The 17,497-nt window shown below is 41.4% G+C and overlaps 1 protein-coding gene across 2 annotated transcripts in view; it reads right to left on the reverse strand.

Moving 5' to 3' along the window:
* Positions 1 to 10,997: 10,997 nt before the first annotated feature.
* Positions 10,998 to 17,497, reverse strand: part of Kiaa0391 (KIAA0391 ortholog) — a 136,656-nt gene continuing 130,156 nt past the window's right edge. For both annotated transcript variants that reach the window (XM_013012259.1, XM_013012258.1), the window contains 2 exons: positions 12,947 to 13,142; positions 10,998 to 11,248 (listed from right to left, as the gene is read on the reverse strand). In XM_013012259.1, coding sequence (XP_012867713.1) covers positions 11,117 to 11,248; positions 12,947 to 13,142 — 328 coding nt within the window. In that variant the 3' untranslated portion in view covers positions 10,998 to 11,116. The remainder of the gene's footprint in view (positions 11,249 to 12,946; positions 13,143 to 17,497) is intronic.

The following is a 17,497-nucleotide window of genomic DNA, read 5'->3' on the forward strand; positions in this document are numbered from 1 at the left end:
AGTGAAAAGTAAGATGGGGAAGGAAGATGAGGTTCTGAACTTTGAACATAGGTTTTGCTCTGAGTAGAAGCAGAACTAGATTTGAATTTGAGCTTTGCCACAGCCAGCCTAGTGAGTAGCTGGGATTATAAGCATGAGGCACCAGTGCCAGGCTGAACTTAGTTTCTCTTTGTCAAAGGAGAAAATACTGGTGAATAAGGGTTGGATTGTTGACTATTTTGCTTTGATCTATTTCTAGTACAAAATGAAAGCAAGTTCTGCATAGACTTGTGCTGTATGTACATGTTATTTTTCAGAAGTGAAACTCTGGCTTCTTAATTTGGAAAGTAGCCAATTCTTACCTACACCTTGTCCCACATGCACATTCTCATCCAGGAACGTGGACAGGGAAATGGAACTTGCAAACATCACAAGCATGGTGCTTCCCTGTATCTCAGGATCTTTATGATTTTCTCTTTTCATGCTGGTCCAGCAGCTTGAACTCAGGGCTTGGGAACTGTCCTTGAACTTTTTTTTTTTTGCTCCAGGGTAGTGACCTGCCACATCTCCACTTCCAGCTTTACTTTTTCTCCCCAGTAGTTAATTGGAGAATCTTATGGGGTGTGTCTCCCACACTGCTTAGAGTGTGCCCCTGCGTTTCTACTTGTCTGTTTGTCTGCTTGCTTGCTTACTAACTCAATAAAGTAACATAAATGTCTCAGGTACTTTCCTGCCTGGGATGGCTTTGAACTGTTGACCCTCAGGTCTCAGTCTTATGAATAGTTAGGATTATAGGCATGAGCCACCAGTACCAGATTTTTATAAATCTTTTTTTTTTTTTTTTTGTCGGTTGTGGGGCTTGAACTCTGGGCCTGGGCGCTGTCCCTCAGCTCTTCAGCTCAAGGCGAGCGCTCTACCACTTGAGCTACAGCGCCACTTAGATTTTTATAAATCTTATGTGGATTTTATTCCTTCTGCTCCTCTCCACCATGCTCCTTGATCAAGTGTGGGGAAAGGTAGGTACAGAACTGGCCAGGCACCAGCAGAGTCAAGAACAGAAAGGAAGTAAGACTCAACAGCCTTCCCTTCAGCCTAGATACACTTCCTCTTTCTTGAGGTTTCCTCATTGGCTTCCTCTAATTCTTATTTTCTTACCACAAAATTAAATCATCTTGGATGCTCAGTAGAACAAGTCCTCTTGGGGTAATTGGAGAGAGAGAAATAATGAAAGTGAAGTTCTAAAAAAAATTTCTTTTGGCAATACTAGAGGTTTGCACCCAGTACCTCGTGGATACTGCTGAGCCACACTTCCAGTCTTGTTTAATTTTCCACTAGATATTTTTAGGATAGGGTCTCACTTTCCACCCAAATGTGCCTAATTTGCAATCTGCCTGAAAAGTCAAGCTTCCCATTGGTGCTGGGCTCATAGGCATAAACCATTGTACGCTTCCTTTTCATTGAGATGCAATCTAGTATATTCTGCTGGCCTGGCACCAATTTCCTCCTAAGCTCAGCCTTCCTTGGATGTAGTCTGAAAAGATGTGTGACAAACACGCCCAAAACATGGGTTAAGAAGGAGTCTTGAATTTTTCTGTCCTGGCTACTTTCCAAATAGCCCCCATTCTCAGTCTTCCAAGTGGCCAGGATTACAGGATGAGCCACTGGTGCCTGGCTAAGTTTATGATAATTTCCTTCCTTCCTTCCTTCCTTTTTTCCTTCCTTCTTTTCTTTTTGCCAGTCCTGGGGCTTGAACTCTAGGCCTGGACATTGTTTCTGAGTTTCTTTTGTCAAGGTGAATGCTCTACCACTTGAGCCACAGTGCCACTTCTGGTTTCTTTCAGTAGTTTATTGAAGATAAGAGTCTCAGCACCCAGCTGGTTTATGATTATTTTTAACCAGTATTTTCTTTTATTAACTTAGGAACTAGTTCTTAAAGAATCTAGTTGTTGGGCTGGGAAGGTGGCTCAGTGGTAGAGTGCTTGCCTTGCATGCCTGAGGCCCTGGGTTCCATTCTTCATCACCACATAAGAAAAAAGAAAAAAGTTGTAAGTGGTGCTGTGGCTCAAATGGTAGAGCGCTAGCCCTGAGCTGAAGAGCCGAGGGACAGCTCCCAGGCCCAGAGTTCAGGCCCCACGACTGGACCAAAAAAAAAAAAGAATCCAGTTGTTGATGGGAAGCCAAGAGAATGTTCCAGTTTTATCTTCTACTTATTTTTTTTTGTTTGCTTTAACTGTATTTTTTTGTCTTTTTTTTTTGGGGGGGGGTCCGGTCGTGGGGCCTGAACCCTGGGCCTGGGCACTATCCCTCAGCTCTTCAACTCAAGGCTAGCGCTCTACCACTTGAGCCAGAGCACCACTTCCAGCTTTCTTTCTTTTTGCTTATGTGGTGCTGAGGAATCGAACTCAGGGCCTCTGGCATGCAAGGTAAGCGCTCTACCATTGAGCCACCTTCCCAGCCCTTGTCTTTTCTTTTTTGGTACTGAGGATCGAATCCAGGATATTACGCTTGCTAGGCAAGTGCTTTGCCACTGAGCTACACCCCAGCCCATTTTCTACTTGTTTTAAAATTACTTGATAGATCTGAGCTCCAAGATTTACCCCAAATGCATTTCATCCATAGTGGTAAAACAAGTCAAGTTTCAAAAAGCCATCAGAAACAGCAAATTTGAACATTAAAATATTCAAAAGGCTACAACTCTACACAGCAAGTCTTATTGCAGTTACCACAGTGCCATGTATACAGTGGATGCCTAATAAATTTCTAATTCATTTAAGATAAGATGGGAGAAAGTTGTTAAATGAAAATGACTATGGGGTATGATATTGAGAAATTATTATTATTACTATTATTATTTTCTGGTGATGAGGCTTGAACTCAGCCTGGGTGCTATTCTTGAATTTTTCTGCTCAAGGCTAGACCTCTACCAGTTTCAGCTATAGCTCCACTTCCAGTTTTCTAGTGGTTAATTGAAGATAAGATTCTCATGGACTTTCCTGCCTAAGCTGACTTTGAACCACATTCCTCAGATCTCAGCCTCCTAAGTGGCTAGGAGTTCAGGCAGAGCTGCCAGTGTCTGACAAAGAAATTGTTTCTTAAGGATCAATGAGGGATCAAATGCCACAGACTGTAATACTGGGGGAGCCAGCACACACACAAAACACCAAGGACCAAGAGGGGAATTTACTGAAAGGAGAAGTGAGCATAAGAGGTAAAAATAAGGAAGATATTTTCAAGAGACTTCTCCAAAGTACTTCAACATTTACTGAGCCTCTGCTATGGGAAAGAATCTGGGCTAGCTGCTCTGTGAGACAGATGAACCTCATGGATTCCATTACTCTTAGCGGAAGGATGAAAGATGGATCAGATTCTCATTTTCAATTAACCAGCAAAAAGCTGGAAATGGAGCTGTAGCTCAACCGGTAGAGTGCTAGCCTTAAGCACAAAAGCTCAGAGACAATGCCCAGGCCCTGAATTCAAGCCCCAGGAAATCCCCCTACCTTTTCCCCTCCCCCCATCTCTCCTCACACACACACATACAAGTTAAGAAACAATGACACTAGAATATTCATGGAGCTGAAATTTATGGTAATACTGGCAGTAAGAGAAAAAGATGTTCTATTGACATTTGTAAAGTACAAGCTGTTCGATATATTTCCTCCCATAAACTTTGTGTGGAAAAACAAAGGGAACCACATGATTTGTTTTACAAAGTAAAATGTTATCTGTGTTCTCTCCAAAAACATGGTTTGACTGGAGTTTATTTCTTTAGGATCTGAAGATTAGAGGACCTGACTTAGAAACAACTCATTTCATGAAGAATATGACCATGGCTGCCAGGAGGGACTAAGTTGCTAAGGGACATGACCCTTAATTTGAGCCAAAAGCTCTTATCAGGAAGACAGTTTCCTGGAGCAAGAATTTCCTCCTGGAGACAAGCAAACCTTGAGTTGAAGGTTGAGTATACAGCATGAGATTAGTATTTTATATTATACAGCAGTGCCCTGGTCTAAACTAGTTGACTCTTTATGAATTTACATTATTATGGTTATATAATAGTACAAGGAATAAGTGATAGGACTCTTGTAAGAACAATGAAAACTTTACATTTTCTGTCAGGGTTAAGAAAAAGATGTTAGGCTGGTTGTGCTTGCCTATAATGTTCTCCACTTGGGAGACTCAGGATACATAGTAAGACCATATTCCAAAATACTTAAAACATGTTACAAAAGACTTTATGAAAATGATTTTTTTTTTTTGGTCGGTCGTGGGGCTTGAACTCTGGGTCTGGGTGCTGTCCCTCAGCTCTTCAGCTCAAGGCGAGCGCTCTACCACTTGAGCTACAGCGCCACTTCCGGTTTTCTGGTGGTTTATTGGAAATAGGAGTCTCATGGTCTCTCCTGCCCGGGCTGGCTTTGAACCGGGATCCTCAGATCTCAGCCTCCTGAGTAGCTAGGATTACAGGCGTGAGCCACCAGCGCCCGGCCTGAAAATGATTTTTTTAAGGGGCATGTATAAGCCTAGTGCCAGTGGCTAATGACTATAATTCTATCTACTCAGGAAGCTGAGATCTGAGGATCATGGTTCAAAGCCAGTCTGGGCAGGAAAGTCCATGAGACTTATCTATAATTAACCACCAAAAAGCCAGAAGTGGAGGTGTGGCTTAAGTGGTAGAGTGCCAACCTTGAGTAATAATGCTAAGGGAGTGTGCCTTGAATCCCAGTACTAGCATAAACACACACATACACACACACACACAAAGGGTATATATATTCAGAAAAATGATCATATAATGTATGAAAACTTAATAGCTTATGGAACTTTGTGTAACTACTCAATAATAAAACAGAAATAATTTTATAAAAACTTTAATATATCAGACTGTTTGAGCTATGGAACAGAACCAAGAAAGAAAACCTTACCATATGCTGTTGACTCATGCCTGCAATCTTAGCCACCTGGAAAGTTCAGAACAATAGGATCTAGGTTCAAATCCATAAATTTGAGGCCCCTATCTCAATCCACAACTGGTCACAGGAATGCATATCTGTCATTCTAGTTCCATAGGAAGTACAGATAGGCCAATTAAGGTCCAGACTGGACCCTATTCAAATATGTACATGAGACCCTATTCAAATAATAATGAAGGGCTGGGAGTGTGGCTCAGGTAGTAGATATCCTGCCCACTATATACAAGGCCCTGAGTTCATTCCTTAGTACAAAAAAAAAAAAAAGGAAAGAAAAACTTTGTTTCAAGGCAAGGTTACTGGAAAAAAGGAAGAAAATTCAAGAGTGATTTACTTCCAAAGAACCAGTAATACATTATGTCTTAGGCAATAAGTCTGGGTGGGTAAGGGACTTACTTTTCTGGCGACTTGCCATAGCCACTGCCAAAGGGATCTGTTTCATAGAGGCAGAATTTCCACCCCTTTCTCCCAGCTTAGGACTCTATTCTACCCCAGAATGGCCAAGCAGACAGAATTGTTAAAGAGTTCCATAGGTACCTATCAGGACGTTGACATTCCATTCTGATGATATCATAGAAGCATAAAAGATCTCCTTTAATATACTTGAAATATTTAAATGTGGATTGAATTTGATAATAATTGAAAGAAATGAGGCAATCTGATGTTCTCTTGAAAACAAATCTATTTCTTCAACACTAGAAATTAAAGCTCCTACCAGTGATTTCTTAGTATTTTTCTTGGGCTAGATTTAAAATAGCACCAAAAAGATAACTGGGGTAGGCATTTCAATGTGGTTGAAAGACTCCCTACCAATTTTTTTTGTCAGTGATCAAAAAAACTTCTCCGTTAATATTTCTAACAAATTATCATGGCTATCATAATAACTCAATCTACTAGATAAGAGTGTACTTCTAAGGAACCTCTGATAACAAAACTATTTCTGGCTACCATCAATGAATGGCCAGATAACTGTCTTCCTGTTTATTTCCATTCCCAGTTGAATCCAAGTTGTGTATGAAGTATTCTAGAATCTCTAGGAAGTGCTTATCAGATCAAATACTGCCAACAAAGAACAAATGGGAGCTTTAAGAAATCTTCAAACAGCATTAAATGGAGATGATGAATTTACTCATCTGTGTTCTTAACCTCTTGTGTTTTCTTTTATTCCATTATTTTCTATGGCTTCTAAGTAGATCTCTCAGTGGATCTCTGAAGAGTCTTAAGCAGATTTGTCATTGGCTGGGACAGGGCAAGGAGAAGTTGATCTTTGTGCATTTCTTCCCACTATCAAGGTACTTCATTTACTTCCTTTCCTCGTCTGCTTCCCTCCTACCTCTTGCCAGACTGTACAAATACTCCATTTCTCATTATTCCCCATCCTATCATGCTATCCACACTAGGGTTGCTGGACTTTGCAAACAGAAATAGAAATATAGTGAAATATGTCTTAACTTGCCAATATTTAAAAAAGTATGTTTCTGAAACACTTGGGTATGGTTCTACTTTAAAAATACCTGAAATTCTGGGGCTGGGAAGGTGGCTCAGTGGTAGAGCACTTGCCTGGCATGCTTGAGGCCCTGGGTTCGATTCCTCAGCACCACATAAGCAGAAAAAAAAAAAGAAAGCCGGAAGTGGCGCTGTGGCTCAAGTGCTAGAGTGCTAGCCTTGAGCTGAAGAGCTGAGGGACAGCGCCCAGGCCCAGAGTTCAGGCCCCAGGACCAGACCCCCAAAAAATATCTGAAATTCAAATTTTACTTGGACTCTTGTGTCTTTGGCAACCCTGCTCTCTCTTAGGGGCTACAGGAGGCTCTACTCTGGGCTGAGAATTTGATCTGCTTCTATTTCAATCTTGAAAAAAGGCCAAAATCTGAATACCACCATTCCATCCCAGTGGACTATGCTCCCATCTTCCAGTTCATTTTCATGAGATCTCCCTTACACATTTTTAAGTCTTCCAACTCCAAACAGATGAATAATTGACAAAATACCAGCTCTAGACTCCATTTAGCTTTGCCTCAGTCATTGCCCAAATTTTTATTTTCAGTAAATGAAGGTAAGATTCCCTAAGATACACCAGAATTCAGGCACTTACATAAAATACCTTTGGTTTCCATTCCTGCTTTGTAATGAAGCTAGCAGGAGCTCAATGTGGTGCCATGTACCCATCTTATAGTTCCAACTAGGAAGGAGTGAGGTGGGCAGATCACTTAAGCACAGGAGCTCCAGACCAGCCTGGGCAACAAGGGCAGGTACAAGACAAGAGTCTCAATAAACAAACAAACAAGAAGTTATTATAGAAGAGGTTTAATGTACACAGTTAGACACTTACTAGAACCTTAGGGCAGTTAAAAATAAGTGAAAAACCTATATATCTAAGGAAGCAGTAACTACATTTAAGTACAAACTTAAGGTAAAACATCTATTTAATATGAAGAATAAAGCACCTCAGATGAATTCCTAGTGGAGTACTGATAAAACTCCATTGAGATTTTCTTTTCATTGGGTCTGTAAATAGAAGGAGGAAAAGATAACCTAAATTCAGTACACTAGAAGGAAAAACAAAATCTTTTTTTGTTGATCTGGGAGTTGAACTCAGGGCCTGGGCGCTGTCCCTGAGCTTTTTCACTCAAGGCTAGCACTCTACCACTTTGAGCCACAGGGTCACTCCCGGTTTTCTGCGGGTTAATTGGGGGGTAAGAGTTTCATGGAGGGCTGGGAAGGTAGTTTAGTGGTAGAGTGCTTGCCTCAAATGCATGAGGCCCTGGGTTCAATTCCTTAGCACCATGTATACAGAAAAAAGCCGGAAGTGGCACTGTGGCTCAAGTGGTAGGGCACTATCCTTGAGCTGAAGAGCTGAGGGACAGTGCCCAGGCCCAGAGTTCAGCTTCACAACCAACCAAAAAAAAAAAAAAAGGTTTCATGGACTTTCCTGCCCCAGCTGGCTTTGAACTGTGAGCCTCAAATCTCAGCTTCCTGAGTAGCTAGCCACCAGAACCTGGTTAGTATATCCCCTTTCTAAGTAAATCCCCTCCTTTGTTTCAAGAGTCAGAGTTAATGCCCTTTCAAAGGCTTCACAACTGACTTGAAAAGTATCCACCAGGCAGGGCAGACTCACAGCAATTAAGTGGAGGCAGGAGTCTCAGAGCCAGGTGGTGGTAGCTCAAATCTGTAATCCTAGCTGCTCAGAAGGCTGAGATTTGAAGATCACAGTTTGAAGCCAGCCTGCTCAGAAAAGTCCCCAGGAGACTTATCTCCAGTTAACCAATAGAAAACCAGAGCACTAATCTTGAGTGAAAGAGCTGGGGGACTGCAGCACCCAGGCCCTAAGTTCAAGCCCCATGACCACCCCCTTCCCCCCAAAAAAAAGTCTCACAGATTTTCTTGCTCTGGTTGGCTTTCAATTGCAACCCTCACATCTCAGTCTCCTAAGTAGTTAGAATTATAAGCATGAGCCACCAGTGCCTACCTAGGCCTGGAATCTTGATCCCTGGTCTCCAGTTCTCAAATAGCCAGTATTATAGGCTTGAGACACCAAGCTTGGCAAGTCACTTTTTTATGAAAGTATAAATTCTTGAGAGGTGTGTGTGTGTTCTTAAATGAATCCATTTTAAGTGTTTAGTGTGATGAATGACAACAATACACACACACACACACACTCACACACGTACCTGTTATCATTACCTAGATCAATATATAGAACTCTATCATCTGAAGAAAGTTCTTAACTCCCTTCTCTCAGGCAACCACTGATAAAAACCACTAATTTAAAAAACAATGGCACTGGGCTGGGAATGTGGCTCAGTGGTAGAGTGCTTGTCTAGCATGCATAAAGCCCTGAGTTTGATTCCTCAGTACCACATAAATAGAAAAAGCCAAAATTGTGTTGTGACTCAAGTGGTAGAGTGCTATCCTTAAAAGAAGCTCAGGGACAGTGCCCAGGCCCTGAGTTCAAGCCCTAGGACTGGAAAAAGCAAAACAAAACAAAACCAAAGGCAGAAAACCCTTTGAAACTCTTTTTTAAAAAATTGTATTAAATTTTTTTTATTATAAAGGTAATGTACAGAGAGGTTACAGTTAGATAGGTAAGGTCATGAGTACATTTCTTTTTTGAACAGTGTTATCTCCTCTCTCATTTTCATCTGTTCTCCTTCCCACCCCTGTTTTTTGTTGTTGTTGATGTTTGTCTTTTTTTTTGTACAACCCAGGATGTTGCAAATGCTAGGCAAGCACTTTGCCACTGAGCTACATCCCAGCTCTCTGTGAGACTCTTATCTTCACTAAATTACCAAAAAAGCTGGAAGGGTAGCCATGGCTCAAATGGTAGAGTACTAGTCTTGAGTAAAAAAGATCAGGGACAGCACTCAAGTGCTGAGGTTAAGCCCCAGGACCAGCACACACACACACACAAAACCTCCCCCCCAAAACATAAAACAAGGTAATTACTCAATCTGACGTGGAATAAAACCCTTTTGTACAACCACTTAAAATTTAAAAATGAGCCAGGTGCTGGGGGCTCATGCCTATAATCCTAGCTACTCAGGAGGCTGAGATGTGAGGATCGTGGTTCAAAGCCAGTCCAGGCAAGAAAGTCCATGAGACTCTGATCTCCAAATAACCACCACTTGGCACTGTGTCTCAAGTGGTAGAGCACTAGCCTTGAGCTGAAGAGCTGAGGGACAGCGCCCAGGCCCAGAGTTCAAGCCCCATGACCAACAACAACAACAACAACAAATTTTTAAATGATAAAACCAGAATGATTAATTGTTCCTATTCTTAAAATATTAAATAATATACTACATATGGGTAAAGAAAGAAATGTCATAAAGAATATACATGAAAATTTTCAATTGAGATCAAGGGCCAATGAAAAACAACGTAGCTAATTGGAGAATAAAACAGAGAGACAACTATTAAAATTTAATGACATTATTAAACTAAGTTAAACTTGATTACTGAAAATCTGTATATTTTAGAACTCTCTTATACTGACTGATGAAATGAATAGCAGTCATAAAGTAGGCAAAGTGTGTTTGCCTGTAGTCCCAGTTACTGGCAAGCTGAAATAGAAGGAGCACTTGAGCCCAGATATTCATGGTCAGTCTGGGCAACTTAGTGAGACTCTATCTCTCTCCTTTTTTGTGCCAGTACTGTGCTCGCTCAGTACATATGCTCAGCTTTTTCGCACATGGCTGACACCTCACCAGCTAAGCCATGCCTCCAGTTCTGCTTTTTTCTGGTTAATTGGAGATAAGTCCTGTGGATTTGTCCACCTAGGCTGGCTTTAAACCATGATCCTTAGATTTCAGCCTTCTGAGTAGCAAGGATTATAGGCATAAGCTACCTGCACTCTGGAAAACTGACCTTGTCTCTTTAACAGAAAAAAACAAAAAACAAGAACAAAACCCTAACAAAATGTTGAATTCATTTGGAAAGGGTTTATAATTTAAGTTTTAAAATGAAGAAGAAACAATTGTTAGGCCTGGAAAGTATAGTAAGAAGTAGCAAAATAGACACCAAATGACACCAATGAGGAATAGCTGGCTGTGAAGGAGAAATGCAGGCTTCACTCTCCTGTAGATCCCTCAATTCTCCAAGAACAAATGTAGCTCATATAACAAAATATTTTATCTCATTTAATTAAAAAAATCAATTTGTTAAGCTCATGCCTGTAACCCTAAACACTCAGGAGGCTGAGATCTAAGGACTGAAATTTGAAGCCAGCCTAGGTGGAAAAATCTGTAAGACTCTTACCTTCAATAAACTACTGAAAAAAAGAAATGGCACTGTGGCTCAAGTGGTAGAGTGCTAGCTTGGGCACAAAGAAGCTCAGAGACAGCACACAGGCCCTGAGTTCAAGCCCTAAGACCAGCAAAAAAAAAAAAAAACCTATCAATTTGTTAACTTTAGGGTAATATTGGGAGAGAGAAATGGAGAACGATATTAATCAAGATGCACTGTAGTCCTGTAATCATAACCTTACTTATGGAAATGTAACTCTTTATGCAACTACTTAATAATAATAATAATAAATGAATTGTTGCCTGGAACAAACAGTGTCAATAAAACCTTCTTATCTTCAGGACAGAGGTAATATCCTAAACAAGATTCAATTTATGAGCTCTGCTACCAACCAAGAGGGTACCCAAACACAAAGGCTGTGGTAAGTAAGTCTTTTAAGTCTTTCGCTGCAGGCAAAGCCATTTGGTTGGCACTTCATAGGAATATCTTTCCACCAGGTCTTCATCATAAGGTATGTGCCACGAGTCTCCAGTTGTTTGCACAACTGTGTCATATCTGAGAATACTCTGTTGAATAAAAAAGAGAACCAAACATTGAGAATAACAATACAAGGTATCCTAGCTATTTCCCCATTTTCCAACAACTTCTCAATTTCTTTGAAAGGTAGCCTCTGTTCTATTTAAAAGTAGATTTTCAAAGAGCAGCTAATACTGAAAATTGGTACTGGAAATTCCTTCCTTCCTTCCTTCCTTTGTACTAGTGTTTGAACTTCAGGCCTCATGCTAGCAATGTAGGTACTACCTAGTCCTGTTTTGTAATTTTTTGTTTTTTTTTTGGTCAGTCATGGAACTTGAACTCTAGCTCTGAGTACTGTCCCTGAGCACTTCAGCTCAAGGCAAATGCTCTACCATTGGAACCACAGCACCACTTCCTGTTTTTCAGTGGTTAACTGGAGATAAAGTCTCAGGGACTTTCCTGCCTGGGTTGGCTTTGAACCTCGATCCTCAGATCTCAGCCTCCTGAGTAACTGGGATTACAGGCATGAGCCACTGGGCACCCAGCTGTAATGGTTATTTTTAAGATGAGGTCTTGCTTCTTCTCCAGGTGTGTACCTGGATCTGCCTTGATATGCTTATTTTAGGTTTTTGGTGTTCGTTGATTCTTTTTTTTTTTGTTTCTATCATTGTTGGGATGACAGCATCACATTTTTAGCCTCCCAAGTAGCTAGAAATATAGGTGTGAACCACCAGTAGGTTTTCTTAGGAGGATTACTCGTTTGCTGGTTAATACGAATTTTTCTGCCTAGGATGACTGAATTGTGATCCTTCAGTTCTCAGCCTCCTGAATAGCTATGATTACAGACATAAGCAACCACCACTTGACTTCCAAAAAGAATCTTTTTGTTGCCTTCATTCATTTGTTTGTGAGAAAATTTTTAAATATATGAAAGAAGAAAAACACCATAAGAACTGCCATGTGCCCATCACCTAGCTTCAGCTATTAACAACTCATGGCTAATCTTATTTCATTGGAGCCTGGCCCACTTTCAACCATGTCATCTGTCCTGTACCATTTCTTTTTTTTTTTTTTTTTTTTTTGGGTCCGGTTGTGGGGCCTGAACTCTGGGCCTGGGCGCTGTCCCTCAGCTCTTCAGCTCAAGGCTAGCACTCTAGCACTTGAGCCACAGCGCCACTTCCGGCTTTTTTCTTTTTGCTTATGTGGTGCTGAGGAATCAAACCCAGGGCCTCAGGCATACAAGGCAAGCACTCTACCACTGAGCCACCTTCCCAGCCCTGTCCTGTACCATTTCTTATAATACAGTCTTAGTTTTGCTGATTGAATCCCTTATTCTTTTTTTTTGCTAGTCATGGGACTTGAACTCAGGGCCTGAGCACTGTCCCTGAGCTTCTTTTGTTCAAGGATAATGTTCTACCACGTGAGCCACTGCACCACTTCCAGCTTTTTTTGCTTATGTGGTACTGAGGAATTGAACCCAGGGCTTCATGTATGATAGACAAGCACTCTACCACTGAGTCCTATCCCCTTATTCATTTTAAAAATGAACAGTTACAAATTATTTATCTATATTCATTGTGAATATGGTTTGAAATATGTCTACATTATGGAATGACCCAAGCTTAATAATTAACCTGAGTTACTTCACTAACTTATCCTTTTTCCTAGTGAGAACAACTTTTAAAAGTTATACCACATTCATACTATGTATTTGGTTCTTAACATTACATAGAGAATAGATACCATACCTGAAAGGTTATTTTTGATCCTGGAAACCTATTTATAATTGCCAGCTGATGTCCCTGTTGCCACTTAAAGAACAGGTGTTGGGTCTTGACATCAGGAAGACAGGCCTTGTGGTCCCGCATCAGGTCGTTTGTGATAAACTTGCAGTGATTCCCTGAGTTCAGTGTGGCATATAGGAGGAATGGATCGTCCTCTGAGCTGAACAGGGCATAAGAAAGACACAATCAAACATACACAAAAGAAGGTAGTGTGGGCTGGGAATGTGGCTTAATGGTAGAGTGTTTGCTTGGCATGCATGAAGCCCTGGTTATGATTCCTCAGTACCATATAAGCAGAAAAAGCTGGAAGTGGCACTATGTCTCAAGTGGTAGAGCACTCAAGTGGTAGAGCACTGGCCTTGAATACAGAGAGGCTCAGGGACAGAGCCCAGGCCCAGGCCCAGCTAAAAAAAAAAGATAGTATATATTTTTAAAACCTGTTTATTCCTCCCACTTTTGTTGGATTTCTTTCTTTCCTTCCTTCCTTCCTTTCTCTCTTTCTTTCTTCCTTTCTTTCTTTCTTTCTTTCTTTCCTTCCTTCACTCCCTTTCTTCCTTCCTTTTTTTTCTATACTGGCAACTAGGGCTTGAACCCAAGGCCTCTCAGTCTGGCTTAGCTTTTTCACTCAAGACTGGGGATCTACTAATTGAGCCACACATACCTTCATTTCTGGCTTTTCTTTTCTATTTTTCTGGTTAATTGGAGATAACAATCTCATGGATTTGTCTGCCAGAGCTGGGTCCAAATATCAATCCTTAGTTCTCATGCTCCTGGGTAGCTAGGATTATAGGCATGAGCCACCAGTATCAGGCCTCAGAATTCTTTTTTTTTTCTTTTTGCCAGTCCTGGGGCTTGAGCTCAGGCTTGGGCACTGTCCCTGAGCTTCTTTTTGCTTAAGGCTAGCACTCTACAACTTGAGCCACCTCTACTTCTGGCTTTTTCTGTTTATGTGGTACTAAGATATTGAACCCAGGGCTTCATGCATGCTAGGCAAGCACTCTACCACTAAGCCATATTCTCAGCCCCACCCCCTTTTCCTGTTAAATTTTATTTATTGTTGACAAAAGTTTTGTGTTAAGTTTTATCTTGTATTTTGTTTGGTGTTGCCTGTTTTTCTAGTGCTGATGTTAGGAAACGGAGTCATTAGGCTTAGGAAAGATCAAGTGGATGAACGGTGGGACGGTAGAGACCTCAGCAGAGCAGAACGGGCTTTAATCATTACTGCAGAGAGACTCCATTTCCTCTGAATTCTTTTTTTTTTTTTGGCATTTTTCATTTAGGTTTGTTTTATTTAAGTTTAATGTTAATTCCATGCTGTGTTTCAGTAAGAACAATACAGATTCTGTATCTGTGGCTCCAGTCAGATATCTAGTAGTACAAATTAGCTTCAAGTTACACATACTAAACAAAAGAGGTTGAGCGAGTGAAGGAAAAAAGGAAAGAAGAAGGGAGAGAGAAAGGGAGGGAGAGAGGGAGGTGGGGAGAGGGAAGAAGAAACAAAGAACTGCTCTGAATTCTTTTTTTTCTGGGGGGGGAGGTCAGTTGTGAGGCTTGAACTCTGGGCTTGGGCGCTGTCCCTCAGCTCTTCAGTTTAAGGCAAGCGCTCTACCGATTGAACTGCAGTGCCACTTCCGGTTTTCTAGTGGTTTATTGGAGATAAGAGTCTCATGGACTTTCCTGCCTGCGCTGCCTTTGAACCACGATCCTCAGATCTCAGCCTCTTAAGTAGCTAGGATTACAGGCATGCGCCACCGGCGCCCGGCTCTGTTCTGAATTCTTAACAGACATAATTTCATGGAGAAAGCACCTGGAAGTCCTGAACCCTAACAACACTGTGTAGAACCAACTGGAAAACTGAGGGCATGGAATGCTCGAAAAGCCCAACTAGGCAATTCTACTAGAACAAAGAATTCCAACAATTCTCTACACATTTAAAAACTAGTTGCCTAGGGATGGGTGGAGGTGGTAGTGCGGGGAAACGGGGGGTGGAATAAGGAAGGGGTGACACTGGCCAAGAAGCATTGTACTCATAAACTGACTTATGCAATTGTAACCCTTTTATACATTCTTTAATAACAATTAAAATTTTAAAAAAGCTGGTTGTCTGTGGTTTCCTGTTAGCTTCATTTACCAGAGTAGTTTATTCCCCCTTTCCTCATCTAAATTCAAGAAACTGCCAAAACTTCCAAAACGGAGGGCAGGGTAATACTTTTTAATTTTGTACCAAAATAATTGTTTGTCTTCAAGTCTGAAACTGGTAGCCCCAAGCCGCTTGTGAGAAGTCACCAGGAAAGTCACCTGAAAGCAAGTCCTGCTTTCAGAAAGGTCAGTAACTGGGCTGGGAAGGTGGCTCAGTGGTAGAGCACTTGCCTTGCATGCATGAGGTTCAATTCCTCAGCACCACATAAGCAAAAAGAAAAAAGCCGGAAGTGGCGCTGTGGCTCAAGTGGTAGAGCGCTAGCCTTGAGCTGAAGAGCTGAAGGACAGTGCCCAGGCCCAGAGTTCAGGCCCCACAACCGGACCCCCCCCCCAAAAAAAAAAAGAAAGAAAGGTCAATAACTCGGACACTCTAGAAGACTTTCTCAGCACTTAGCATTTCCTAGATGTGCTATAGAAACAGCAGTTAACTACCTTGGCTCGGGACTGCAATCTCTGATACAAGTACCTTATGCCTTGATCAAATGACCCAAACAGGACCTTATTTGAAATTCACCTTACACTGAACTATCTCAGGTAAAATTTGAAAACATAGGAAGTTATAGAACAAGATTAGCAAAATCATAATTGTTGCATCTAGGTGATACTTATATGGGCTCCACTCTGCTGTTCTCTCTTTGAAAAGGCTTGTTTGGTATATTAGTGGAAAATAGAGTTAATGTTTAAACTTTTAATATTTAAATGCAGAGACCCAGAAGATCAAGAAATCAATCTTTCTGAGTTTGGAACTTGAGCTTGATGTAAAAACTCTAAACTAAGCCATGAGATTAATTTTCAAGAGGCTTGGTTGTAATACTGCATTTATCTAATTCTTCCAAGTAAGAAAAACGATGATGGTAGTACCAACATGTGCTTTCTACGTACTTAGTGCTATGTTTTACATGTGTTATTTATAAGTATTAACTCAATTTAAGAAGCAAGCCCATCAGATATGAAAAGATGCAATCATAGAGAAGGGAAACACTTCCCCAGATGGGTAGTGGCAGGGCTATGATGTGAGCTAAGCCTGAACTCCTAATGTGGACCTGTGTTGCTCAATACTTTTTTCCAGCTAAAAAAAAAGAGAGAGATCTGGCTTGGGATCTGAATGAAAGTGGCTTCTTGCTGCATGCATTGACAGCCATTTTATCTTCTTCAAATAACAGATCCCGGGCTGGGAAGGTGGCTCAGTGGTAGAGCGCTTGCCTTGCATGCCTGAGGCTCTGGGTTCGATTCCTCAGCACCACATAAGAAAAAGAAAAAAGCCAGAAGTGGCGCTGTGGCTCAAGTGGTAGAGCACTAGCCTTGAGCTGAAGAGCTGAGGGACAGCGCCCAGGCCCAGAGTTCAGGCCCCACAACCGGACCCCCCCCAAAATAAATAAATAAATAACAGATGCTTTGGGACTACCCTGTTCCCCCTCCCCACCCCCCCACCTCAAAAAAAGGAGAAAAGAATAGGTACTATGAAGTAATCACACTTGATTCTTCCTCCTCCCCTCCCCCTTCCTCCTCCCTCTTCTGACAAGAGCCCAGGCTGACCTTGAATTCTCTTTCCTCTTGATTTAGCCTCCCAAGTGTACCACTTCACACCCAGCTTAAGTTATCGTGTGTGTGTGTGTGTGTGTGTGTGTGTGTGTGTGTGTGCATGTGCACATGCATGCATGTACATGTAAATATTGGTCCTTGAACTCAGGGCTTGGGCATTTTCTTAACAGTTCCAATTGAACCATAGCTTCACTTCTGGCTAGTTAATTAGAGTTTTCTCTCACAGACTTTCTTGCCTGGACTGGCTTTGAACCTTGGTCCTTAGATCTCAGTCTCCAAAGTAGGTAGGATTACAGACACGAGCCATCAGCACCTAGCACATGGCCTACTATCTTATCTTGAGGGTATACTACTTTTGCTTTTCTATTTGTTTTGCCTCAATAAATGTCTCTCTGTTAAAATTTCCTGTGTTTCCTCAAAATCCTTTCTTTGAAAAGACCAAGAGCCTGCAATTTGTCTCTGCAGACACTGGAAACTGTAGCTCAAAATAGCAACTTTCTCTATATTTAGAACAAAATCCAATGTTCTTGCTTACCTACCAGAAGCAATGAAGTCCTCTGTGATGTGGTCTGTCTTCTCTTTGATCTCAAAACTTGTCATTTTCATTGGGTGTACCTGTGCCTCAAACCTATAATCCTAGCTACTCAGTAGACTGAGCTCTGAGGACTGCAGTTTGGGAGCCAGCATGGGTAGACAGATTCAAGAGACTTGTCTCCATTAAATAGCAAAATGCTGGAGTAGAGTCATGGCTTAGTGGTAGATAGCCATCTTTGA

This window comes from Dipodomys ordii, unplaced genomic scaffold, assembly GCF_000151885.1.
Source record: "Dipodomys ordii isolate 6190 unplaced genomic scaffold, Dord_2.0 Scaffold16, whole genome shotgun sequence".
NCBI classification, from domain to species: Eukaryota; Metazoa; Chordata; class Mammalia; order Rodentia; family Heteromyidae; genus Dipodomys; species Dipodomys ordii.